Source organism: Vicugna pacos, chromosome 2, assembly GCF_048564905.1.
Source record: "Vicugna pacos chromosome 2, VicPac4, whole genome shotgun sequence".
NCBI classification, from domain to species: Eukaryota; Metazoa; Chordata; class Mammalia; order Artiodactyla; family Camelidae; genus Vicugna; species Vicugna pacos.
In genome coordinates, this window is record NC_132988.1 from 36,371,408 (window position 1) to 36,398,651 (window position 27,244).

General features: G+C 40.1%; 1 protein-coding gene and 1 long non-coding RNA gene across 6 annotated transcripts in view; one reads left to right on the plus strand and one right to left on the minus strand.

Annotated features, from left to right (window-relative positions):
- The window catches only part of PRDM5 (PR/SET domain 5), a 158,952-nt gene extending 136,503 nt beyond the window's left edge, over positions 1 to 22,449 (plus strand). For 2 of the 5 annotated variants that reach the window (XM_031691564.2, XM_031691568.2), the window contains 2 exons: positions 13,556 to 13,660; positions 21,964 to 22,449. In XM_031691564.2, the coding sequence (XP_031547424.1) occupies positions 13,556 to 13,660; positions 21,964 to 22,128 (270 nt within the window). In that variant the 3' untranslated portion in view covers positions 22,129 to 22,449. Of the gene's footprint in view, positions 1 to 2,376; positions 2,852 to 13,555; positions 13,661 to 21,963 lie in introns of those variants that run through there. The other 3 variants (XR_012059148.1, XR_012059149.1, XM_072938001.1) reach the window with 3 other exon arrangements.
- Positions 3,630 to 27,244, minus strand: LOC140685757 (uncharacterized). Its single transcript, XR_012059153.1, has 3 exons — positions 27,159 to 27,244; positions 24,898 to 24,953; positions 3,630 to 5,073 (listed from the first exon to the last, which is right to left on the minus strand). It is a non-coding gene; the product is annotated as an uncharacterized lncRNA (long non-coding RNA).

Consider the following 27,244-nt stretch of genomic DNA (forward strand, 5'->3'; position numbering starts at 1 on the left):
CATCTTCCGCCAAGCATATTATTTATGTTGGTTTGACTCAGACAATATCTGGCTACTAGTAGAAAAACCGTTGCCACTGCACTTATAAAAAGAGAGAGAACAAACTAGGGATTGTACTGGCAACTCTTACTTGTTAGCATGCTCTGAAGGGACTGGTGTTCCGGGGAAGGTATGAAGTCACATCAGCCTACTGGGGTCTGTGTAGTACCACCAGAGATTCCCAGAAGTTTTCACAAAAACTCACCCATTTGTGAAAGAAGATTGAGCTCAGATTTACTTACTGAACAGAACTGTATCAGATAAAAATGGTAAAGAGTGAAGATGCTCATTTTATGAATAGGAATAATGCTCTGCAGTTACCTTTGGAATTAAAAAATGTTCATGATATTCAAATTTGGCACACAAAAATGATCCCACTATTACAGTAATCCTGTTGTGTCTTTTTTTTTTAACATTTTAGGATGACTTACTTTTTGTCAAAACATTTTATGACTCGAGTACATTCAAATATAACAAGATCTCTGCCAGGACAGTTATGGAATCCTCACCTGTGCAAATAGACAGGCTGTTTTTCTCAGTGTTTTCGAGGCTTGAAAGGGGCTGGTTTCTGCTACTAGCTCCCTGCCATCTGTGCAGTGTGTTGATTCAGAGATGTAATTTATATTGATGATATGATTTCCTCTGACTTCTGCCCACTCCTTGATGGTTTTGTTTCACTTGTTGACATGAGCTTGGCTGAAATGACTGCTCTGTTGGCCATGGTTGAATTAGTTGCATGTGTGATAGCACCTTTCTGCTGTGTTCTTATTATTTGCAAAATTGTGTAATGGGATAAGTATGTTATTCCTTTAGAATTAGATATCCCTTTTCTAAGGCTGTGCATTTACATAATTCCTTTCTCCTACAGACCTCTGAATAAACGTTACGGTTTTATTCAAGATGGATTACACTTGCCACCATCACATATGTCAGAAAGTGTGCTTGTTATTTTTGGAAGTAGGCAGGTTGAATTAAATCAAGTCTCTGTGGACTGATTGGATCTGCCTCTTAAATGTAGAGTCTGTGACTGTACTGAGTTCTCATTTCACCTCCTCCTCTGTACCCCTATAGTATGCCCCCTCAGTGGACAGGGACATTTGGTATGGGCTCAATACTGTGTTTCAAGTTGTGTAGCCACAGAAGCTTAAGGCTGATGGACAAGTACACCTCAGCTCCATCCACTCCACCTGCCTTGTCTTTGCTCTGCAGATTTGTGGACTCTCCTTGAAGACAAGGGGCGCATTTTAAACCTCCTTGTGTTTCCCACAGGTCCTAACACAATGTCTTGATCAATACGAATGGGGAACTTTTGCTGATAAATTTACTCTCGATTACATCATCATCTAATCATGGGAATTATCTTGATTGCTGTCAGCTCACTTGTCAGTAGAGCTTGAAACATTTAAGTTAATGGGCTTGTAAGCTTAAAATGCTAGTTCAAATGTAGGAAAGAAGCTTTTTAGAGGAAGTGGTTAATATTTTTTCTTCCTAAATTTGCCTTTGGTGGTGAATCCCTGTGTCTGAGACTATAGATTTTTTTTTAGGAACATCCCACTAGTAAATGAAGCTCCATGGAACATGCGAAAACAAGATAGGCTGTGTTCAACTCGTGAGACATACTTTGATTTTTAGTAGTAAATTTTGGGGATACAACAACCAAAAATGTTGAAGACAATATGTGACAAGAGAATAAGGCAGTTGTATTACCAGCCTGTGCTCTCACAGCTCTGACGAGCTGTTTTCATAATTGGCTTCCATTTGTATTGTTACTTGAAACTCAGCATTTTTGCCTTGGACACTGTATAAATTTCTGTCTGTGTATGTGTATTTCTTCTATATTTTTGACCATATGTATTTCCCTTCTCTTTTCTTTTCCTTCTATTTTTATATAATTTGCATTTATATTTCAAAGTTTGATTTGTGATTTTTAAGATAGTGAGCATAATTTTTCCTTACTATAAAATATTCCTGTTCATATGGTTAATCTTATTTTATAGAATTTTTAAGAAAAAAATAAATCTAAACAAACATTATGCAGAGGAAGTAAAATAGTTTCCCTTTAGATAAATCATAATACTTTCACTTGACCAGCACTCATTTTCTTCCAAAGATTACAAAGAACATTTTTTACAATGCACAGACCTCGTATTCTCAGAATTCTTATCAGCAAATGTATTTTCAGCTCCTTTTGAACTCCCTTTATGTGTATAAGAAAAATGCTGCTGTCCAAAAGAACCCTCGCCTCCATTTTCAGACTGGGGTTCTTAGACTGTGTTGTATGTTATCATTTTCAATAGCCACCCGCTGACTTTCAGTTTCTTGTTCATTGATATATAGTGTCATGCTTCGATCTGAGCTAGAAGCACTCCATCCCTGGGCTATAGGACTGTTGGAATATGATGCGATTGGGAAGACGTGGAAGACAGGGAAGGCTTTCATGATAAGTAACGAAAAGTGTAACTTAAAAGGTCTTTAACTATAGTCCCATGACAAGAATTTCAGAGGCTGGTCCATGCAGTGGTTCAACAAGGCCTGCAGTGGCCCAGGTCCTCCGTCTCTCCTGCCGTCCTCAGCCAGGTCCTGAGCAGCCGCTCAGGCATCACCTCGGGACACAGTCGGCCTCAGCAGGCAGAAGAGGCCTTTCTCCGAATCCCCAGCAGACATACTCTCTTCAGTAACCAGTCATGTCACATGCTCCAGTCTAAACCCACTACTGCAGAGGACATGGAATTGCCATCATTGGCTTTAGCCCAGTGCTTCCCAAAGGGTCTTCATATTTAAAATCACCTGGGGATCCTTTAAACATGGGGAAGCCCAAGCCACACCCCAGAGCAGTGAAGTTGCACCCTCTGGAGGAAAGGGTCACTGGCAGGAGCAGTTTTTGAAGCTCCCAGGTGATTCCATGTGCAGGGAGGTTTCAGGCCAAAGTTTAGCCTGGTCGAGATGCCGTCTTGGCTGGGCCCGGGAGGCACCTCTTCCAGAGCGCCTGACCGCGGGGTGGGGCGGGGCGGGGCGGATGCCTCCAGCCCTGGAGGAAGGCTGCCTTGTTTTTGAGTTCTGGCCTCTCTGCCCGATTGTGTAACCTTGGTCATGTTTTAAAGTGAATATTTCGTCATCTGCTCAGTGAGAACAACCATACCAAATTTGCAGCCTTGCTTAACAATTGAATGGGGAAAAAAATCCTTAAAAGTTAGTAGCACTTTGTCAGCCATGAAGCAAGCAGTCTGTTGATGTGCGCAGTAGTGCCCTGGGAGTAAAGGAGGAGGAGTGGTAGGAGAAGGGGCAATCCAAGGGATTGTTGCTGCCTAGTGGTTATTTCCATTACAGTTAGTACTTGAGAGAAGTTCTCGCTCCTGGTTGCACATCAGAAGAAGCGCCTTGGGGTGGGGCGGGGCGGGAGTGGGGGTTACAGCTCTGTGGCAGAGTGTGCTTAGCAGGCACAAGGTCCTGGGTTCCGTCCCCAGTACCTCCATTAAGATAAATAAATAAATAAACATGATCCCCACCCCCTCAAAAAAAAAAAAAAACAAACGGTAAAGAAGCAGCACCTTGGGAGCTTTTAAAAAACACCAATATCTAGCCATGTCCAGACCTGTTAAATCAGTTTCTGGGGGTGGAGCCCAGGCAGCAATATTTCACAAAAAATTCTCAGGTGGTTTGAATGTGCAGGCAGCTATAAAATCCCCAGGGCTAGAGATCACGAGAGTGAAAATATGAGGGAAACTTTAGTTCAGTCCGTTTATCTTACTCTTCCAAATGGACCAGTTTGTGTCACCCCTGTGGCCACGAGAAAACAAGGTTTTTGAACTACTTTGGGCAATTCTTTGCTTGCTTTATGCCAGAGGTCTTCTGTTACCTCCAGGCCTTCAGTGATAGGACTTTCTTCCAGCCGGGACACTCACGCAGAGTATTCTGTGGGCCTCAGGAGTGGATTAATTGAAAAGAGACTGAGTGCTTCTTTGTTTCTATTTAAAGTCCAAATACAACACTTTGATATAAAAATTATATTCCATTTACTGCGCTTATTTTTAGTTTTCTATGTGTGAATCGTGCAGTTCATTTTCCTAGTTTGCAGAAAGTGTGTTTTCCATTAGCTACAATGCAGAACCAATTATGGATGTGTTGTGTAGAAACCTGCTTTAAATATTCTCCCAGCTTTCTGTAGGCTTCCCTAAGAGCTGTAAGTTTTAGGTGCGTTGTTTACTAGGCCATAGGTATGTTTTGTCATATGTTGAAAGATCACACCAGCTATAAAAATAAGACGGTGAATAAAAAGTCACAGAAGCTATAAACATCTGTAAAAGACCTTTTCTAGGGGAGGCTGCTCGTTAGAGAGAAACTCGGTGCATTTTGACTGTGTGCAGCTGGTGGCACTTGAACTTGCAGGAACGGGGCTGTTAAGATATAAGGCAGGCTGTCCTGCGGGCCGTGGGGCAGTCCCCTTAGCTGTGTGTAATAGCAGCCCATGGGGCCACCCTGGCAAACCCTCCTCTAAATTCTGCCTGCAGTTCTGCGGAGACTTGGATGTTTCCTAGGACCAGGCTCTCCTCTTAGGGTCACAAAGCCAGTGTGACTAAAAGAATTAGTTGGCTCCTAGGGAAAATCGGGCAATTTCCATGAGGGCTTCACAGTTTATGCCACCCTGAGGAGCACACGTCAAGGCTGACCTCTGGTCGGTGGTCAGAGCCACTGCGGGCCGCTGCCTGCAGCTGTCCTCCATTCTTGGAGCATCTGTCAGGGGAGGCACCTAGCGAGGTACAGACGCCAGCCCGCTCCACAGGCAGCCACAAGAAACCCTCCAGTCGGGACGCATCTCTGTGTAAAGGGCCTCGGCGTCCCAGGAGCTGGCCCTCTGGAGTGAGCTGCTCGCCTGGCCGCATTTCTCCGGCCGACAGCAGGGCCCGTCAAGGGAGCACCGGGTGTCTCTGAGAAGCCACTTCTGAGACGGTGCTTCTGACTTCTGAGATGGTTCAATTTCTACGCCATCTGTCTTCCTGAGATCGGAGATGGTCCTTCTAAAAAAAGGCAGGATCTCTGAAGCAGAAGGAGAATAGTGATATTTTAAGTCTTAAAATAACATGAAAGCAATTTAAAATTTTTTTAACATTTTATAAGGAAAATTTCAAACTTACAGAAGTAGAGAGGCTAGGATAATACATCTCCACGTACCCTCACCCAGGTTCACCCACTTTTTCTTTCCCCATTTATAACCTCCCCACTACCTCCAACCAGAAAGCTTGGGATTTTTATGTGTAATATCAAAATAATATTTAATTCAAGGTTTAAGTATAATTATATTACAGAATTTGTTCACTTGGATGATGACAAAATTGAATCATGGACATCCTTTGATCAAAGACATTTTTTTCCTAGACCACTGCTGTTCAAAATATGGCTCAAAAACAGTTCTGGCCCGCCAACTCTCTACTTCTGGTCTGTGATAAGCACAGAAATTGTGAGGAAGTGTTAGAACTTCTACAGCATGTTGACATTGCTGCCCCTGTAAGTGCATGTTCATTGTTTTAGTAATTCACTTAAAATATATTTTACAAAAGTCTCAGTCAGCAGTACGCTGGGAAAAACACAACCTGTCACTGCAGACAGTTGGAGAAGCCACCTCGTGTGCAGTGCTTCTGCGCTTTTGCCACTCAGGGTGCCTCTGGCAACATCCGGAGGTACTTGGAGTAGTCCCAGCTTGGGTGGGGGTGCTCTTGACTTCTAGTGGGTGCACAGGGCAGCGCCCCAGAACAAAGACTAACTCGTTCCTAAATATCAGGAATGCTGAGGCTGAGAAGCCCTGCTCCACCGCGGTGGAGCTCTGTGCCTTGTCGGGGAAGGTTTGGCAGATGGGTCTTGCCAAGGTGCAGACTGGAGGGAGGCTGACTGCAGATGATCTTTCCTTTCACTTAAGGCGCCATATTCCACTTTGGAAATTAGTGACACATTTTGCAGATGGAAAAAATTGAGGGTTAAATGACATTGCCCAAAATCCTTTAAAAGTATAATGCAGCCTTTTAAGTTACAAGCTGCCCATTCCATCTCTGCCCATTTGTAGTACATCCAACAGGATAAAGTCAGCCACTGCTGTAGCAGGTGGGAAAATGGGAAACTCAAAACTTACAAAATTTTTGTTTATTTAGAAATTTCACAGTGGAGAGATTTATAACTTAAGAAAATGGAATCCACGCATTTAAGAAATTCATGATTCATATTTAAGAAATTAATGAGCCTCTGCTTCATGAGGTTTTTAAGATTTTTCTTTTAAATTTAGAAATAGGAAATGATCACCTGGCAAAAGCTATAGGGTAAATATTAATAGCTATAAAATGCCTGGATCTAGAAAAAGTAATCAAATGAAATTAATTTGTAACAAGAAATAATTTTTAATTCTAACACAATTTTGTATGTGTAAGAGAGAGAGAGAACTTATTTGTACATCTGTGTCCTCTTTAGTGAGTTTCTTCTCTCAGATTGTGTTTGATATCCCAGTTGTTCACATGGAAGTTATTTCATTAACAGCACAGACACTCTGGCCTTGTTACAGCTTTGAGCAAGACAAGTTAAAGAAAAGTTTGTCCATCAAGTATATTCATAGAAGATGTAATAACTGAGGCACCACTGCTTCACTCACAAGCTGAACACAAGCAGACTGTGTATGTGTATTCAGAGTGCCGCAGGCTCGGTCAGTCCTCACCATACACACTGGTTTGCCTGTGTGCTTTTAATCGCTTACTAATCTTCCTTTCTTAATTGTATCAGGGTCAGGCTACCAGTGCCATGAAAGATGTTATTAACCATCATCCATGACTTCCTGACACCATTTACACTGACCTCTGACTACAGGGGAAACATGCTCACTTGTTAAATTTTCTGTTTCTGTTTGATTGTGGACTAACAAGAAAACAATCATAGAGAATCCTCTTGGTGTGCATTTACATCATATAGCTAATCTGCCCATGGTCCATCCTTGTCTTTGGTGGTCTGTGTAGTGGGGAGCCTGCTCCTTCACCTCCTGGCAAGCAGTTTTCTCTCTCTTTTTTTTAAAATATCCGCCCTTAAAGCAGTTCTTAACTAAACTACCAGGCTTCCAATGAATTTCTGTTTCAAAGAACTTCAACATTCAGATCCCTCCAAGATTTATAAACACTGTGACTTTCTTTTCTACCAAGCCCTCTCAAATGATGTTGAAATTCATTAATTCAGTTTATGTTGGCAAAAAATATAACATATGAAGTTTCTGTTCTTTTAATAGCACAAAAATACGACTGTTTATTAGTACATCACAAGGTGCAGTGCATAGAGCTCTATAAATCTTACCTTCTGAAAGAGTTCTGCCAAATACCGTTTGATTAAAGCTCGACAGCTGATGAATTCTGCCTTTGACAGATGACGCAGTGTAGCTGACAAGGAGATCGGCTCCATGTCGTAATGATTCCCCAGTTATGATGACAAAGGACAAGCTCTTTGTCAGTTAGACTGTATAATCATTCAGAAACAGAATTAATCAAGGACCTAATCATTTTGTCTCTAGTTAAATCCAGCTAATGAGTTAAAATGTGTCATTTATATTACGCATTCCACTCTGAAACAGTGTTTTAAGCAATTTCCATAATCCTTCACTGAATCAGATTTTGTGCCCCGATTAAAGATTTCATAATGGAGGGAAAGATAGAGGAAGAGAAGTAATGAGGTTAAGATGTGATTCAGTTTAACGATGATCGTATTTGCGTTCTTTGTAGGGGAGAGCAGTGGGGCCTTTGAAAGTCCAGCAGTGTCCAAACATGCTCACACACTGCAGCCCGCCAGCCTGTGGACTGTCTTCCAGTGTGTTCTTGGGGGGTGGTAGGTGGTTCAGCCTCAGCCCCGCTGCCTCACCTGATAGAAGTTAAAGTCTGCTGTGGCTTCCTAAGCGCCCTCTGTCACATGGTCCCTTGCCGTATCAACCACTAATTCCTTGACCACCATCATCCTCAGTGAACCTTATGGCCAGAGTAGGCAGTGGAGATTAGAAATTGAAGTTCTCTTGCATCCTTGCACACAAGCATGGGTTCTTCTGGACCATGAGGTTAGGGCTAAGTTTACTCAGGAATGTTCTAGAGGCAGCAAAGATTTTTTCACAGTTTTCAGAGACAGGAACAGGTGCACGTGTCTTTGGGGTAGGATGCTCTGCACCACCAGCTGACTCCTTATGCCCAACTGTGCTTACCGTGAGAAGGGCGATCTTTCTTTAACATGGCTAAATAGGAGTAATGGAAGAAATCAGTGAGCAAGGGGCATGGGAGATTCCTTTCTGAGAAAAAAATGCATTTATTTCTCCCCGTTTCAGTTCATTTGAAGTTCTTCAATTTGAAATGAGTGACCTGTCACGTCTTGGCTCTCTCTCTGGTATAAAAGCTGTTTACTGGAACAGAGTGATTGTAGGGTCCTTTGTGAGCTTCTCTTGGGAGAAAAGCCCCAGGGAATCCCTGGCTGCAAATGGTTCTTGGTAGAGAAGAGGGAGTCCCGGCAAATACAGAACTACTTAATCTTCCAGTTGTGATTCTCAGGCTTTCTGAAGTGAAGGAGCCTTTCTAATATTATAAATTTCACCCCCCACTTTCTTACCAACACACGCATATAAACACATGATGGCTTTTAGTGTTTTGTAGGAGAAAGTACGTGGAAGTAATATAATTCAGTGACATTTATAAGTGAATATATTAAATTAATCACCGATACTATCTGTGAACATTTGAAAAATATCAATATGTGAGTGAGTGAATGTGTGTGTGTAAGACATTATTCATTCGGTCTGAGCCAAAGCATGATACAGATTTGGGCTTTTCAACCTCTGGTGATAATTACAGAGCCCCGTGCCCCACCGGGATCTCCGGAGACTGTCTGGGAACCTCTAGGTCTCCACAGGGCCCTCTCTAGGATGCTGACCTAGACGGTACCTCCTGAGAGGAAACTGAGGATTGAGTGAGAGGGATGTTCTTAACCAGAGATGCTCAGATCTTGCTTTTCACTGCCTCCTCTTCCCTGAAACTTCCCCTCACTCTTTTAAGATGTTCTGTCTTAGATTATTCTCTGCCTGACATTTACCTGCCACTGGCAGCTGCCACAGTGATGTGCCTCTCACTTCTTTACAAGATCTGGTTTTAAAGATAAATTGTAGAGAGAAGAGCTTTCCTTTTTTTCCCCTTCTCATGTACATCTTATTGATATATTTTATATGTTTTTAAAATTTAAGTTTAAGTAAAATGTTTTGATATAATAAAAGCCTAATAAACAGTCCCAGGAATTCCCAGAAAATATCTGATCTAAATACTTAGAACTACATTTTCCTTTTCAAGTTTTTTTTTAATGAGGCAATATTTGAAGAAATAATACATCCTAAAAATAATGCAGCATGTGAAAAGAGAGTATGTTTATTCAGATTGGAAGGGAAAAGTTATAAACATCATATTTCTTAGACTGCCAAGAAAATGCAGTTACTTTTTTTCTGTTAACTGTGAACAGCCAATTAAAATAATTTTTCATGTCTTGAAAATAATATGTACAGTTGCTTCCATTTCTGGCAATATGACAGACTCCATATCCTAGAAAAGAGACCTTGTACAAAACACCTATCAATGGTAAAATAAAGCAAACTGCAAAGATCTGAATGCGTTAAAAAAAAAAAAAAAGTAACAGTAATCTCCAGGAGCCACTGAACAAAGCTGGAGCTCGACTCCAGAGTGAGGAGGTCAAGTTGAGGATGCAGCACCTTGTAGGGTGTTTGCTGGTTTCTGTAAGCTCAAGACTTGATTTTTAATGGTGAGGGGAAAGGAGACAAGATCTGGGCTCAGGTTATACAGCGAGATGGAGCCACATCCTGCCATAGTTCTGGGACCCCAGAAAGGCTATACTCAAAATGAAATCAGAGAATAGTCCACTTTTGGCAAGCAGAGATGCTCAGGACATTTGACTGTCTTGGAGTAATTGCTGGATAGAGAAAGAGTTATCCTTAGAATTTGTAACCACAATCCTTCCTTCAAGTGTGTTTGGAGTTCAGACTTAAAACGCTTGCCTGACCAGAAAACCCTCAGGCAAGAAATAAACTTTAAATGGTCTTTGATTGATAGCATCCCAGAGTGCCTGGCAGAGGCAAACACAAATGCTGTCTGGAGGGACTTACCTTCAACCTGGGGATCACAGGATTTTAACAGATAAAGACCACCAAACAGGAGCTCATGATTTCAAATTCCAGAAATACACAAGGAAATGAGAGGCATGCGCAGGAGACGGGAGGAACCACAAACAGGAGAACTAGACTTCCAAAGCACATATATAATGATTTATCAGATGAAGAAAGTGATATAAATGCCTAGAATATTTCTAAATGTGCATAAGCAGCATGAATAAAAAAATAAGACTTTATCAAAAATTAAGCATAATTGAAAAGAGCCACATAGAAAGTTCTAGAAATTAAAAATACAACAATGGAAATTAAAAACTCAAATGCTCCTATTAGGTAGCAAGTATTCACATCTGAAGAGAACTGATCAACTGATTCTAAAGAAATTACATACAGTGCAATCAATACAAATAGATGGAAATGAGAAAGGTTAAGAGACATGAAAAATAGAAAAAGTCTATTATACATCTAGTTGGGACTGTAGACTTTGATTCAACAACAAGTGAGAAACAGCCATTTTCTATCAAATAAAAACAGAATTTACTATTAGCAGATCCATAAAAGGTCAAATACTTTAAAAAGCATGAAAATCAAAGAAATTGTTGAAGTCTGTAAAGCTAAACCACACTGACTGTGTAAAATAATGAGTCCATAGTGGGCATGAGAAATCAAGATACAAATAAAATACTGCTACACATCACATGTAAGACAGGAGCATTCTACAGGACATGTTAATCAGAAAGAGGGAAAACATAAACTTTAAATTGTGTCAAATGTACATGGTAAAAAAAAATCCTAAGGAAAACCACTGAAAGGATAGAAGTAGACTTCCTAACTTCTATAATAATATGAGGCAAAAGGATCAATCCAAAACATGCAAGAAAATACAGGGGAAAAAAATCTTAGAAAACAAGCAAGATAAAAGAATGCACACAATAAAATGTTAGAAATATATTCAAACATGTTATCAATTAATAACACATATTAATAAATAGATATGATATCAATTGTATCATATATTTATTAGAATGGTGATTCTATTCTATTATAACAAAATAACTATTAAATGATAATAAATATTAAAAACTAAAATGCAGTATCTTAAAAATAGTGATATAAGTTTGGTTTAAAAAATTCAGTTGTATATTTGTTTACAAGAGATGCTCATCATACCTAAGGGTATAGACGGTTTGAAAGTGAAAGAGGGGCAACTAGGCAACTAGGCAAATACTAGTTTTATTTTATTTATTTCACTTATTTTATTTTTAACTGAGATATAATTGACATATAACATTGTATAAGTTGAAGGTTTGCAAAGCATTGATATGACACATTTATATATCGTAGTATGATTACCGCTGGAGTGTTAGCTAACACCTCCATGAGATCATATAACTATCATTTCTATTTTGTGGTGAGAACATTTAGGATCTAGTCTTTTAGCAAGTATTCAGTATACACTACAGTATTGTTAGTGATAATCACAAGGCTGTGCATTAGATCTTCAGGACTTACTCATCGTCCAACTGCAAATTTGTACCCTTTGACCAACATCTCACCAAGTTCCTCACCCCACAGCAAATACTCACTTTAAAAAGCTTTTATTGCTGCATTAGTACCAAATTAATTTTAAGGTAAAATGGATCATTACAGATAAAGAAGGTCACTTCAAAGTGATAAAAGGACCTGCTTGCCAGGAGCATAATAATTGCAGACTTACATATTCACTGTGTACCTAATGAGACTCTCAAAATTTGTAAAATACAGTGATAGAATTATAACAATATGCTAGATATTGGCATGTAAAACTATTCACTTCGTAGAGGTGTTTGGCCATTCCCAGAAAAGTTGATGATGAGTTCCACTTCTACATATACATATCGTAGGGAATTATGCTCATCTGTGTTCAAGTCTACATGTAAAGGAATGTTTACAACAACATTATCTGTAAGAGTGAAAAACTGGGAAAAATGTAGCTATCCATCCTTGGAGGATATATGTAAGCAAACTGTGCTGTGGCCATTGAACATAAAACTGCCCTCACTGAGAATGAGTCAGCAGGGGCTGCAGGGGTTCACAGAGTGGGAGCGGGGACAGGAGGCGCATGTTGAGCAGAAATAAGTACTGAGTTTCAAAAGAACTGACAATACATTCAGTATGTTACTATCTACATGATTTTAAAAGGCAAAATAACACTATGTCTTGCATAGAGATCCATTTATTTCTTACAGTGAAGATGTAGAGAAAGCCAGGGAGTGATCAGCCCTGTGTCCAGGAGACTGGTCATCTCCGGGGGGGGAGGGTGGGGCTGCAGTCGGGGCATGGTGGGGCCATCGAGAGGGACACCTGGGCTGGTCACATCCCGTTTCTCAAGCTAGCCAGTGAGTACGGGTAAGTCTGTCTGATTATTTACACACCGTTGAGTAAGTCTGGAAATTTTTATAATAGTCTTTTAAATACTAAGGAGAATGTATAAACAAAACTTGTCCATATAACATGAAATTTAGAGCATGGACCCACTACCTCAATCCAAAAAAAGTGTCTATAACAATATTTTTGAAGCTACATTTGAAAAAAAATTGCAATTTTACTTTGAACAGATCTGTTTAGTATTTAGTAAGTGGCCAGCTGTTTTACTGGAAAAATGTTAATTAATTTTGTTTGTAATTCATTCCAAGCTAAAAAGATGGTGATGTAAGTTCCTGATATCAAAGATGGCTAAGGAGTTTGGACAGTTTTTCCTTTTCCTATGGAGATAATTTCTTTTCCTTGAGAGTCTGTGCCCAACAATAAAAAAATGCCTCATTTTAAAAAGTAATTTAGATTTTATACAAGAACAGCCTACCTAGGAAAAACAGATTGGATAATGGAAATGAAAATACTTACATTGCAGTAGGGCTTTAACTTCTTAAACTTACCCCCAGAATCTGTTGAAAATTTGGTTCTGAAGTTTTCATTCCCAGGAATCCCGTCGAGACAGGAAACAGTTTGCATCACCTAGACCAGGGTTCCCACACTGTCTTGCTCCAAGACACCCTCACGACATCGGAGACCAAAAGCAGGCCTAACCGTTCAGTTCAGTAAGTAGTCAGATCACGGTGATCAGACAGAATCTCACTTGGCACACACAGGACGCGGCGAAAGACACGCAGTGCCGCCTGTTGTTGGAACTGTGAGCTTCCTAGTGGTTTCAAGACTGTCCAACAGATTTTGAGTGTTGCTGTTTTCCCCTGGGAATTTCAGGTAATTCCTGGTACCCCTGTGACTGTACTACGGCTCCTTGCAGAACTAGGTAAAACACCCTCCCACATACAGAATTCACTCGAATTCATGGTGGTCTCTTTTCACTGCCGGCAGGAGAAGCCGTACAAGTGCTCAGAGTGCAGCAAGGCCTTCAGCCAGAAGCGAGGGCTGGATGAGCACAAGAGGACGCACACGGGGGAGAAGCCTTTCCAGTGTGATGTGAGTTCAGCTGCTCTTTTCTTTCCCTAGTGTCCTCCAGGAACCACCAGTAACAGGAGATGTGTGTTTGTGTGCATGTGTGTCTGTGCATCCATGTGTACATGTAGGGTGTGTGTGTAGCTGTGCATCTATGTGTGCATGTGTGAGTGCGTGTGTGCACGCGTGCATGCTATTAATGTCTATTAATGTCTTGTGCTCTTTATGCCCTTTGATTGCATAATCCAAGTAACCACGTTGTAGCAATGTTTTTTATCCTGGTTTACTGGCAGCATACAAATTTTTCTTTAAGACGTGCTTGTACCCTGTTTTATTGCAGTTGAGTTGTTCTTCCCAGGTATAAATGCATAATGATTCGAGGCAGCTTTCATGTGTCTGTCCAAGTCTTTGACAGGTTAATGATAGTTAAACCAGAGATTTAACTGGTCACAGATATCATTTATTTTGTTAAAGCCAAATAATGAATTCTAAAACATGCGTGAACTCCTTGGTTTAAAAAGCAGGACTAGTAACTGTCTAGATTTTCTGCTTATGACATTTGAATTGAAAAGAAATTATAGACATAGTTGTTCACGTTTATTTATGAAAGGACAAAGATACTACTATTGTCAGTAAAATTAATTGGATCATTGATTACTTTAGAGAAAAATGGTTTATCAGTGAACAGTGTCACCATTCTCCTGTGTGAGATTGCCAGTTGACAGAAAATGGGCAAAGGTGTTAGGAAAAACACTTGGCTTCTTTCTAAAATAAAAACAGTTTTTAAAAAGTATTAATGTAGCTCAATGTAAGAAGCAACATTGAAGTTGTAATGTGTGAGACTGCACAGCACACAGTTCTCTTTGAATGTTGAGGGAAACTCGAGTACTCAGCCCCACTGGCATTTCCCAGAGGATAAAGGATGGAGTAAGCAGTACATATAAAAGGAAACTCACCATCATGAAATGTTTTCCTGGTCTTTCCAGGAAGCTTTGGTAGTAAGGTTAAGGCAACAACGTACTCCCAGTGGGTCTACTCATAAAAATACCTTTATCAACAGAGAACTTCTTTATGGAAAGAACTACTTGTAGAGTAAGAAATGTACACATGTAGAGCTCTATCCTGGATGGAGGTACAGCCCAGATTAATAATTTGATGGATTGATAATTTAATCCATTGGCACTTTTATTGGAAGTGTTTCCTAGAAGCAAAACTTACTTGGATTATTTAATTGCACGACATAAATAAGTGATGGGAGACAGACAGAAATTAAATATTAACTGTGTGTGGACATTGTCCTACCATCCCCTCCTCCCAGCTTTTATTTGTGCTGGATATGTTTGTTGATTACTATCCTTAGATGAACTGGGCCATGATGTTATTTTCTTTAAATTGTATGACAGGCATGATTTTTCTACTTCTATCCCACTTACTTCTATCATATGTTTAAAAAACTCAGCCTTTATTTGCAGCCTATACTGGTCTGCTGAGTAAAGATTCAGGTCTAATGCTTCCAAAACTTCCCGAAAATGCAGCCTGCTCAGCTGAGAACTGTCTGTTCCAAAGTCTTGTCCTCCTGACCTACTCATTCCAGATAAAAGCCGTCCTTTCTCACCCCACCTCCAGTCTCCTTCCTAAATGGTTCTCAAATCCATCACTCCCTCTTGGTTTCCATTCCACCAACAGTGCATACATAGCCTGGACCCTCACCTCACTGTTTCTTATTACACTCAGTCTCCAATATATGTGCTCTCTACCCTGCCAGGGTGATTTTTTAAAAAATTGAAATGAAATTCATGTAACATAAAATTACCCATTTTAAAGTGAACAATTCAGTGGCCTTTAGTACATTAACAGTGTTGTCCAGCCATCATCTCTGATTCCAAAAACACTGCTATCATCCCAGAATAGAGTTCCATACCCATTAAGCTGGTATTCCTCACTCTCCCTGGCAAGCACCGATCTGCTTTCATTTCTACAGATTTACCTATTCTGGATCTTTCCTATAAATGAATCACACCATAGGTGACATTTTGTGACCGGCTTCTGTCACTTAGCATGTTTTCAAGGATAATCTGCATTGTAGCTTATGTATTAGTACATCGTTCCTTTTTATGGCTGAGTGATATCACCCAGTAACCCTGTACCCTCGTTGCTTCTATAAATTTTCAAACCTATCACCTTCCCTGAGTTTCCACTGCCACCTTCACTTCTCTTTTTCTCTCACCCCCGACATCCAGTGTGGTAGCAAATCAGAATCGTTCTATAAATAAGCTGAGAATTGGAACACTTCTTACACCTCCACAGCCACCGGCCTAGTCTCCTGGAATAATGCAATAGCTTCGTAATTGATCTCTCTCTTTCTGTCTTTGACCCTGACAATCTATCCCAAACTTGCCACCCACTGTGATCCACTGTCTAGAACCTGAGTCAGATTATATGTATGTGTGTGGCTTGTATATGGATTATATTAGTCTCATTTGCTCAAACCATTGACGACTATTTCATTTAGAGTGAAAACCATAGTTTCAGCATAATCCGCACATGAGCTGCACCCACCCTCCTGCCCGCCCCACGCTGACTTCACCACCGCCTCATGCTGGCCACACGGCTCCTCACTGTTCTTTCAGTCACCCCAAGTGCACTCCTGGGGCTAGGTCTTCGTATTGGTGTTTCCAGCCTGGAACACCCTGCTCAGAGATCTCTATGATCTGTTCCTGTGCTGCTTTCAGGTCTCGGCTCAAATTCCTTCCCCTCTTATTTCCATTACTTCCTTAACCCTCACCCCGTAGTCGTCTTCTCCTTCATGGCACTTACATCCACCTGAAACACTACATGTTGCTTTGTGTAGCTGTTTACCATGTTTTCTAAGTTTCATGACAACAGAGGTTCCCATTATTGCTTATTGCCATGTTTCCGGCCCCAGAATACTGCCTAGCATATAAGAAGCATTCAAGGAATATTTTTAAAAGAATGAATAAATGAATTAAGGGCCACTGTCTGAGTTTATGTACAAATCATTTCTGGCTTGGAGTGGAACAGTAGTTGGCCTCCCTGACTCCAGTTTGGTCCTCTCTAGCTTGCTGAATAAATTAGACGTTAGCTTCCATCTCTTCTTCAATTCCTAACACTGGCAGAATATACATGCTTCCAGTTTCTAATTATAATTACCAGGATCTGCAGGATTTGGCTCCAGCCTTCGAACTTCCTTTTCAAGCGATTCTTCTAATGAGGTCTTGTCTTCAGCTTAGTGAGCTGTTTTCACTTCCCCACCTGAGTCTTGCTCTTCACTCCTCTGAACCTTTGGTCGCTGTCTTCCCTCTCCCTGGAATGCCGTTCCCCGAGGATGTGATAACCCCTGTGCATCCAGGAAGAGCTCATTGCACCCTCCTCTGTGCCTCTCTTTGCATTATGTCCATGATGTTACAAGTATTTCCCTGAAGACTGTGGACTCCCCAGGGGCCGGGCAGAGTGCTCTTTGTCACCATGTTCCTTACTGAAGAGGTAGACACACTGTGATAAATATTTGTTAACTGAAGATGTTTGCATTGAAGTCTACATTATCTCTCAAGTACTTTCTGTTAAATATGTTGTTTCACTTTATTTTAAAACAAAATCACTTTACCTCCCGTCTAGGGAAAGAACAAAATATTTTCCCATTTTTGGCATGTAAATTAATACTAAGTTGGAGTAAGTTGAAAGCTTGTGTAAGAATCACGGGTGGGAAGAAAGAAAAGGAAGCATCCCTGATACTATTTAGAACTCCTTGCTCTCCCTTGTTTTTAAAATGACTGTAAACGTCCTTACATTTGACTGATTTATGCAGAGCATCAATTTGAAGTCCCTTAATGACTGCATTTAAGCTTATGAAAACATAGCTTTTAATGTCTAGGTAGTCATTTTCACAACCGTGACATAAGTTACCCTCTGCTGACATTTAATCCTCTACTCTGGCCCTTGTTCAACAATCTGTTGGATTGTTCCCCTCCCATCTCCGATTGGAGCTGCTAGAACTCCTTAATTCCGAGCCATCAGCAATGACTTCAGCCTCTTGCTCAATTCCTTTCCATTTGTCCAGTAATTCCCCATGGTGACTGTGTAAACGGACTTGCACTCTGTCTCCCTCACAACACGCTGGTGAGCTGAACTGTCTGAGAACCTCCTCTATTTTTTCAGAGATTTTTACTTCCGAAAAATGGTGTCAGCCAGGCAAATGGGAGAAAGTGTAGCCGGCTCCCATATCTCTGTTTGAAGTTGGAGCCTCTGATCATTGTTGGCCCTTTGGGGTTGGCATAGACTCTGAGCCCAGACTGTCTGGCTCTAAATCCTGGAAACCACCTCCTAGTTCTGTGACCTTGGGCCGCCTGCTTGAGACAGACGTGTATGTGTCAATTTCCTTCTGTAAAATGGGGATAGTCACGCTGGTATCTACCTAAAAGGGTGATGGCGAGGATGGAACAAGCTAATGTTTAGAAGAGTGGTTGGCGGCACACAGTGAAAGCCGATGTCAGTGCTTAAAAACCTAGCCCCGGTGCCAGACGCTGCAGTGAAACAGTGTACAGGACGCCACGTCCCGTTGCAGAGAACTCAACGTTCTGGTGGAATAAAATAAATTAAATTGAACAAATAAACCTGAGTAAATGTCTAACTGCTTGGGAAAGGAGAAAACAGGGAGTGGACTGTGAGAAAATAGGGAAGAATGAATGCCCTGAGCAAGTGACTCTACAAGGAGTCAGCCATGGGGGAAGGAGCATTCTGGGCTCAGGGAACTGAGCAAATCAAGGGCTGTGGGTGGGGAAGAGCATGGCGTGTTAGGGAAGAAAGAAGGCAAGTGGAGCTGAAGCCAGTGATTGGTGGGGTTGGGGGGCGTGCAAGGAAAGGCTGGAGAGCAAGCTGGTGGTCTCTCAACCACGTTAAGGAATTTACATTGAATCTAGCCTAGGCAGGTAGTGATTTTCACTCAGGTTGCAGCAGTGGAGACAGAGGCAGTTAAATGTCTTCTAGAAACATGTACGGAGGAGGAGTGGTAATTGATTAAGTGAAGTGGGGATAAGGGAGACTTTGGATCAAGGATGACTGCCCGATTTGCAGCAAGTGAGCTAGTGTCAGAAGGATGGCACTTTTTTTATTTTTGAGAGTTAGATTTGGGAAACAAAGTCTTCTTTGTTGTTGTTGAACTATAGTTGACACACAATACCATGTAAGTTACAGGTGTACAATATAGTGATTCACAATTTTTAAAGGTTACATTCCATTTATAGTTATTATAGAATATTGGTCATATTCCCTGTGCTGTACTATATATTCTTGTAGCTTAATTTATGCCTCTTATTTCCCTACCCCTAACTTGCTTCTGCCCCCTTCCCTCTCTCCACTGGTAACCACTGGTGTGTTCTCTGTATCTGTGAGTCTATTTCTTTTTTGTTATATTCACTAGCTTGTTGTACTTGTTAGATTCCAGCGCAGTTTTAGACTTACTAAGTTTGAGGTGCCACTGAGCTGTCCAACAGGGCACTGAGATCCTCCACTTGCAGTTCAGGGGAGATGACTGGATCAGAGACAGATATTTGTACGTGATCTCCATAAAAACAGTAACAAAAAGATCAGAGGAGAGAAAACGCCTGGTGAATGGAGAAGTGGGCTGAGGAACAGGTTCTGAGATCCCAACTTCAAGGTTAGGGTGGAGGAGGAGCCTGAACAGGAGAAAGGAGGGGGACGTGGCCAGAAAAGTAGTAAAAAGAAGGAGCGTTAAGTCATTCTGGAAAAAACTAAGTGCAGGGCGGGAGGAAGTGGTCAGGTATGTCAGACGATGCTGAAAATTCATGTAAAATGAGGGTTCACGGGGCCCCATCACATTTAGCCATGTGACCTAACCATGCTGGTGACCTGTCACAGCAGCTGAGAGAGTTAAATCCCTCAAGGTGAAGTCTGATGGGGGTGCACTGAGGCCTGGATGGAAGATGAGGGTGCAGAACCTTCACTCGGCCTGCTTTATTTTTTCATTGCAAAATAACATTTGCTTTCTAATGATAAAAGTTTCTTCTTTGTTGTTTCAGAAAAAAATAGGAAGTACAGAGGAAATAAAGACAGAAATAAAATGATCTCAAATTTCTCAACTGATGCCAACTAATATTAATGTTAATCTCTTGATGTTTTCCTCACTTACTTCTACAGATACAGTTATGCTCTTTATTTCAATGTTGTAGATTAAATTATGCATTGATCTTTGTATTCTGTTTTCTTCCCTTTACATTGGCCCATGCCTTTAAATATTTTTTGAAGTATTATCTTTTCTAACAGCTGAAAAGTATTTTCTCATCTGCTTATAGCAAAATGAATGTACTCATTAACTTTGGGCAAGTAAGTCATTTGCAGCACTTCACCTTTATGAATAATTCTGGGACGAACATCTCATGTAGACATCTTTGACTAGGAGCACTTCAGACTGGTGGTACTCCTGGTTCTTTTAAAGGCTGTGAAAATACGAATGCTAATAATCTCTGTCTCTCCAAGGCGCTTTTGAGGAAGGGCTACTGAGCACCATTACACATCCATCAGCATTTTACACACTTAGGCACATTCTGATCCCCTTTTAAAATGTTTGGGGGTATGCGTCATTTTGTTTAAAGTGTGTTTTTTTTTAAATAGCACGTGCTTGCATTTTCCTGTTTACCCTAATTTTGGAGTCTTACATTTATTGAGTGTCTGCAGTATAACACCCATTTGCATAAATTGCCTCATTTCATCTTCGTATGTATTCTGGGAGGTACTTATCATTATGGTCCCTTTACAGGTGAGGGAACTAAAGCTAAAAAGCCTCATTTGTTCATTTATGCTTCCTTAGTAAGTGATAGACTCTAATTCAAACCCAGTAGGTTAATTCAACAAACACTTATTTAGTGCTTACTCTGTGGGGACCAACTGACCCCCTCAGGACATACGAGTGAATAAAACTTACAAAGATTCTCTACCTTCGCGGGTGGCAGTGTAGTTGGGTTTTTAGGGAGGACCCTCTCACTAGCTGTGTCCTCTCCTGGCCTTCCTGGGTGTGTGCATGCAGAGGAGAGAGGGCGAGATCTGGGTGTCTCCCTGTCTGTGAGAGTGTTAATCCCAGCATGGGACTCCATCCTCTGACCTCATCTAACCCTAGTTATCTCCCAATGGCTCCACCTCAGATACCATCACACTGAGGGTTAGGGCTTTAACTTATGAATTTTGAGCGTTCACAAGCATTCAGCCCATAGCAGAATCTAAACCTAGTTTTCTTTATATCACACTATGCTGCTGCCTATGGATGACTCAGAATACATTATTATTGGATTACTGCCTCTCCTTACCAAATTGCCAGCCTTGCCCTCCCGAGTTTCTTGTTGCTGTGAATGTAAAATCCCCCTCCTCTCATAAAGAGAGAGAGAGAATTTTTTATTTGCCTTTATATTTTCACAAGCTTTCCCTCAGTCAGAACTTCAGCTTTTTTCCCAGTATTTTTACAAGCCTTTACCTCTCCCATCGTCGTCATTATGCTTTTCATGGAATTTTCACATTATTTAAGTATGTCTTATTTTATAGTGGGTGTGTTTTTGAAGAATTTCATGTGAAGGGAATTTTTGTGAATAACACCAGACTTTGACTGAAAATTTGGTATTAAAAGAATCTCATTTTATTTTCTTGTATGACTGAAAACTCATGCCTTACATCTTCCGTGTTAATTTAATATTTTAAATTATTGGGATGTTTAATGTCTGTTGAGCCAGGTGGCAATCTGGCGGAATTTACAGGAAGTGAATATGTTAAATGGCATATCTTTAAGTCAGAAAGAAAGAATTGGAACAGTGGGTAATAAACTTCCGGGTAGGATGCTCAAAGCAGTGCTAACCTTTTACTTCACAAATGGGACTGCATTGAAGAAATCGCTGGTGAGACATGCCTTTCGCCCAAAACTGGAGATGCCCCCTAGACCGTAAGGTATTTTGCTTACGAGGTTTAATGTGAAATTGTCAGTAAGCCCCATTACGGGGAGAAAGCTATTGTTTCTGGGGAGTTGTCTCTCCAGAGATGTTTAAATACAGTAGCTGGGGGAGGGAGGGCAGTTGGGATGCAGAGGATGCCCATTAAATGCAAACAACTCTTGGAAGTATAAATGTATTTTCTTTACTTCTTACTTTGGATGCTAGATTCCATTTCTCTCAAGAGCACTTTTTGTTCTTATGCCTGTCAGTACCTACTTGATAATAGGAATTTGCATAATGTATATTGTGTAAATGATAAATTGGTGTACCTTTGGATTTTTCAATATAATATGATTGGTGTCTTTGGGTCTTTTCTAGGTCTGTGACTTGGCTTTTAGCCTGAAGAAAATGCTGATCCGACACAAGATGACCCATAATCCCAATCGCCCGCTGGCTGAATGCCAGTTTTGCCATAAGAAGTTTACAAGGAATGACTACCTCAAGGTGCACATGGACAATATCCATGGCGAAGCTGACAGCTAGTGGTAGCTGCACAGGAATTAAGCTATTCAGAAGGGCTCCTGATATGAAACCCAGATTTCTCTCACCTGATTAGCATAGCAGAACTAGGCAAAAGTAATTCACTGGTCTCAGAGTTCTTATTTGCCGAACTTTAGAGTCTGTAGATAATATGCCAAAAAAAAACCCCAAAAAAACTCCTTTTATCAAGAAATGGTACAAATGGAAAAAAAAAATAACTTTGTAGCCTTTCAAAAGACTACTGTGTTATGTCTTATAAAAATGGAAAAAGTTGCTATGGCTCTTCTTCTTGGCCGTCTCTCTATAATGAAGTTTATTAACATACCCCTTATGAGGCTCCTTTATTTCGTTATCCCTGCATGTGCGTGTGTGTATCTGCATGTGCGTGCATCTGCGTGTGCGTGTATCTGCATGTGCGTGCATCTGCGTGTGTGTGCGTTTGTACATGCTGGTTATTGCAACTGGTTATTACCAATTTAGCCAGAAAGAAATGAAGATTTCCAAGCTATTTCATTGCACATAAGGATAAGTGGCAAGAGTGTTCAAAGTCTCTAATAGGATAAAATCTGCTATTCTGTGAAACAGACCAAAAGTTGATCTTATTTAATAGCTCCCTATAACAGGTCAGTTTAAAATAAAGAGGTATTTAGGAACTAAAACATCTATTGAAATATTGCTTATTCCAGACAATTCTTAGGAAACATTTCCTCTCATCATTCAGATATGGACATTCATGGTCTGGAATGCTTTTATAGGATCTACACAAAAATATTAAATACACTTAAATATTTATCAAGCTGATCCTCCTGAGTTTGTGCTAGCTAGCTTTAGAAATTAACAATATATAAATATACACAACTAAAACTTGAAACAAAACAGCTCTCAGTATCTGTTGACTGACAGAGTGCCAGCACGACATGCGTGTTACAGTATTAGTCACGATGAACCTGGCCCTTTACCCTCTCATTCCACAGGAGTGCGCAGAACATGTTAGTACAGATAAGAGTCCTCAGAGCACTTACACTCTGTTTTGCAAAAGATATTTTCCAGAATCTTGGCAGTAGGTGATTCTGAAACACTTTTGAATTACCCCCTATCCTGTATAATCAGGAATCCAGAATAAAAAATCCAAACAAAACTGGCAATTTAACAATATAAACAGTGACTGAAATAATCACTGATGCATAAGGGAATGTGAAGCAAGGAGCATTTCTTCTTTTAAGGCTGTATTTCAATTAAATACTGGGGAGCAACACACAATGAACAGCTTATTTGGGGAGAGGATGTGATAAAATGTAACAGTGTTGTCAAAACACCATAGGAGAATCCAAAAGCCAGGAAAAAAATTAAAATGAAGCCCAATTCATGAACTTTTTTATTTGGAGACCACTCAAAAGAAAGGAGCAAGGGAGGGTATAGCTCAAGTGGTAGAGCGTGTGGTTAGCATGCACGAGGTCCTGGGTTCAATCCCCAGTACCACCTCCAAATATAAATAAATAAATAAACCTAATTCCTCCCCGCCTCATGAAACAAATTAAAAAAAAAAAAGAAAGATATAATTTCAAGGAAGTTATTTAGTTCTAATGATTTACGGAGAAAGGTTATCTGACAATTCTTTGAAATTAGAAAACTTGATTTAGAATTATATTTATGCTCAGTTCATTTTAAAAAGAAACATAAAGATTCATTAAAGATATTTAAACTCAGTAAAAATACTAATTTGAGACTCTAGAGCTAACTTTAAAATATATAAATGCCCAGATTCTAATTTAGAAGATATCTCAGTATGACTGTATGTAATGTAGCATTTGTATCTGAAGTTATAGACTGTATTTCATACCAATAGATTTTGGTCTTGTTTCTCACTATGTCATTTGTTTCAACAGTATATTTTTAGAACTCAAGTGTTTTCAGTTTAACGTGATTGTGTGCTTAATATCATTTGAATACAAAGGACAGCTGTAAAATTTTGTAGTGTGTATATTTAATCACGTTCTGCTCATTCCTTCGGATGCTGCCTTCTCTGAAATGGATGCTCCATGGCCCGATTATGTGATGAATGCGAAACTTGAAAGGAAGCCAAATGCCCATTTTGTTTAATCTCAGTGGCTCACAACTGACAGGGCTGCTGAGGAAATTACCCTGGGAACCATGCTAGGGCCATGCGGTGGAGTAAACTGATGAGGATGAGGCGCTGGGTCTGACCAGGCTGAAGGTCAGTAGTCAAGCAGAACTTTTCAAAATCCTGTGTAAAGACCTCTTGGGACACCACCCTTTCTTTTCAAAGCACTGAAACCAAAACAGGTCCTTAGAAGACTGTATGCTGTCACCTTTTATCCAAAAGACCACTATTTATAAGCATCTCAGATATATTAGCATTTCTGTCCTGCAACTTTTATATCACTTAACAATAACAAAAATGTGAGAATTGATTTTTTTAGGTTTGAGAAATTAAGAGCATAAATACAGTCGTCCTAGAGGAAAAGTCTTGTAGGAAAGCTGGAGAGCACGTACCCACTCTGAAGTCTTTCTCTTCTTTCCTGCTGTGAAAGGTTACGGTTCTGGTACTATCTTGGGAAAAGGCCACACTCTTTTACCCTGAAGTCAGGGCTAAGGAATTTTGAAAGGTACTCAATAATATGGGTAGGCTCAGATATGGGTTTATAATGACTCTTTTGTATATTAAACATTCAAAATATTTGTGAGAAATCCTGATTTTCACAAATATAATAGAAGGATGCTAAAAGTTATGGTGAATATTTTAGGTATTACCTTTTTAAAAGTGGCATTTCATCACTTTGGTGTTGCCTCAGTCCTGTGAGGTTTCCCTGACACAAAAAAAAAAAAAAAATTACCATCATTGTGTCTCCAAATAGTAGATTTAGAAATGATACATGATTTAACCAGCTGAGGCACCTAGTAGATTGGAACTTTCATAGCCTTAACTACCTTGGGCTCAAAACCATGTTATCATCGCAGGTTAATTTATTGCATAAATTTATTGCATAACAGAATAAAAAATTAACTCTGGAGCCTTCAGTCTGGGCCAGGTCAGAATATTCTAGATTTCCTAGACATGTGAACTAGTACACAACTAGTACAAAATGGTGCTGCTGATCCAGCGTTCAAGTTTATTTTCTACCTTTTATTAAAAATGTGTAGCACGGTAGTGTAAAACAGCATATACATAAATGTTTATATTTGTTACAGAATAAGCTACTGACGTGCTTGATGGCATATTTAACTTCCTAATCCTGCAAACATATGAGCAATTAGAACAAGTTTCTGTGCCACCTTGGCCTATTACATAGCAGAAGGAAACTAAGAATTTGGGTAATGTTGATAATTCAAATGCTGAAAATTGAGAAGGGACATGAGATCACTGAAACTTGATCATCTAGACTAATGTAAAGGAGCTTAAATAAAATATCACTGTTTTTGACAAGGAGCACTGTACACTTACCAGGAATAACTTACATTTAGAGAGCACACACACACACAAAATCCATATGCCTCTGCAAAATAGTATAAAAATGAAAAGAATGCCAGATCATAGTGGACACCTTATTTTAAAATTTTGTCTTCTTGGGGAACATCAAATAATGCTCTTTTATTGAAAGTTAATTTTGTCTGATATCTTTTACATCTTGTCTGACTGGCATACCTTTCTTCCCCTCATTCTTCTACTGAAGACTTTTCTGTGAGTATATGTAAATTTTAGATGTGTTTCTAATAAACGACCTATGGTAAGAGTTCATATTTTTCTTATCCTGTCTGACAATGCTGTGTGCTCTTCAGTCTGTGATGCTGGATTCGTCCTGCCTTTCCCAGTCTCATGTAGCCTTCATATGACGGCTTACTGGGCTTTTATCAGAGTCTGAGGGAAAAATTTGCTCTTTATACCTAACATGTGAAATTCATCATCACCAATGTGTAAATCTGGTAAAAATGTGACATTATAGACATAATCCAAGACTCTCCTTTGTATGGTTCTTGCTGATCCAAGGTAGCTGCTGATAATGCAACTGGAAACAAAAGGGATTCCTTAAAAAGTATTTCAGGGGCTTCAATACCATGCACACAGGTATGACTGCTGAAATCTGAATGAGTGCACCACCATTATTGGGATTTAACTGTTGAAACAATCCCTCCTTTGTTCATTCTTTAATATTTGATAAAGCAACCTGTAAAAAGGGAAGTGCATTGGCCTCCGACTCTTATTTTTTTCCTTTCTAAAGTATCAGCATCTGGAGAGCTGAAATTGCCTTTGATGAACAAAAGAAGGTCTGAAATTAGCTTTTATGAAATCAAAGCAAACTGTATAGTTCCTATGCTAAGTAGGAATATAAAATATGGAGATGAGGAACAGTACCACGTTTAATTGATTCTACAACTTTTATTTAAGTTGGCAAACTGATGCATCTTTTATGCAATATTACATAGAGTAATAGAAATTCCAAAAACTAAATTTTGTGGAAATTAACCAAGAACTACTTTTGACTGTCGTAAGTCGAGTTTTACTACAGAAATGTAGGAAATCTTCTCCCAACCTTACTTTTGGCAATCAGGTTTACCACATAAGTAAAATAACTGTTCGTAGCTTGCCTTTGAACTGGCAAATGCACCGCTTTCTCCAGAACACAACATAGAAACAGCAGTGTCGAGGACAACACTCCTAAGCATCACTTCCAGCCTCCCTGCTCCTCCCCCGTGGAGTCCATTTCTTGTGCTATTTCAGCTGCTGCACTGCTTTGTGTAGTCTCCTGTTTCCCCCTCAGCTGGGTTTTGAGAGTGACAAGTTGGTATTGTTCCCAGACCCAAATTATGATACTTAGGATATTAAGTTGTATCCTTTCTGTTCTCACTGTAAAATATGAAATTGGGGCAGGTGAATTTAGTTGACTGGGGTATTATTAGACTAAGTATGTGAGCTGAGCCAGTTGGCTTTATACTGAGAGGAACTATTCCATAGTTTTCCGAGTCACAGAGCTCACCCCTGATGGTGCCAACTCTGTGAAGGGAGTGTGACTTACTGCGTAGTACAGGTCCTGAGAGAGCGAGTCATGAGGATTAAGAGAGGAATTCCAAATGGATGTTCTACAGGCAGGAGTACAACGAT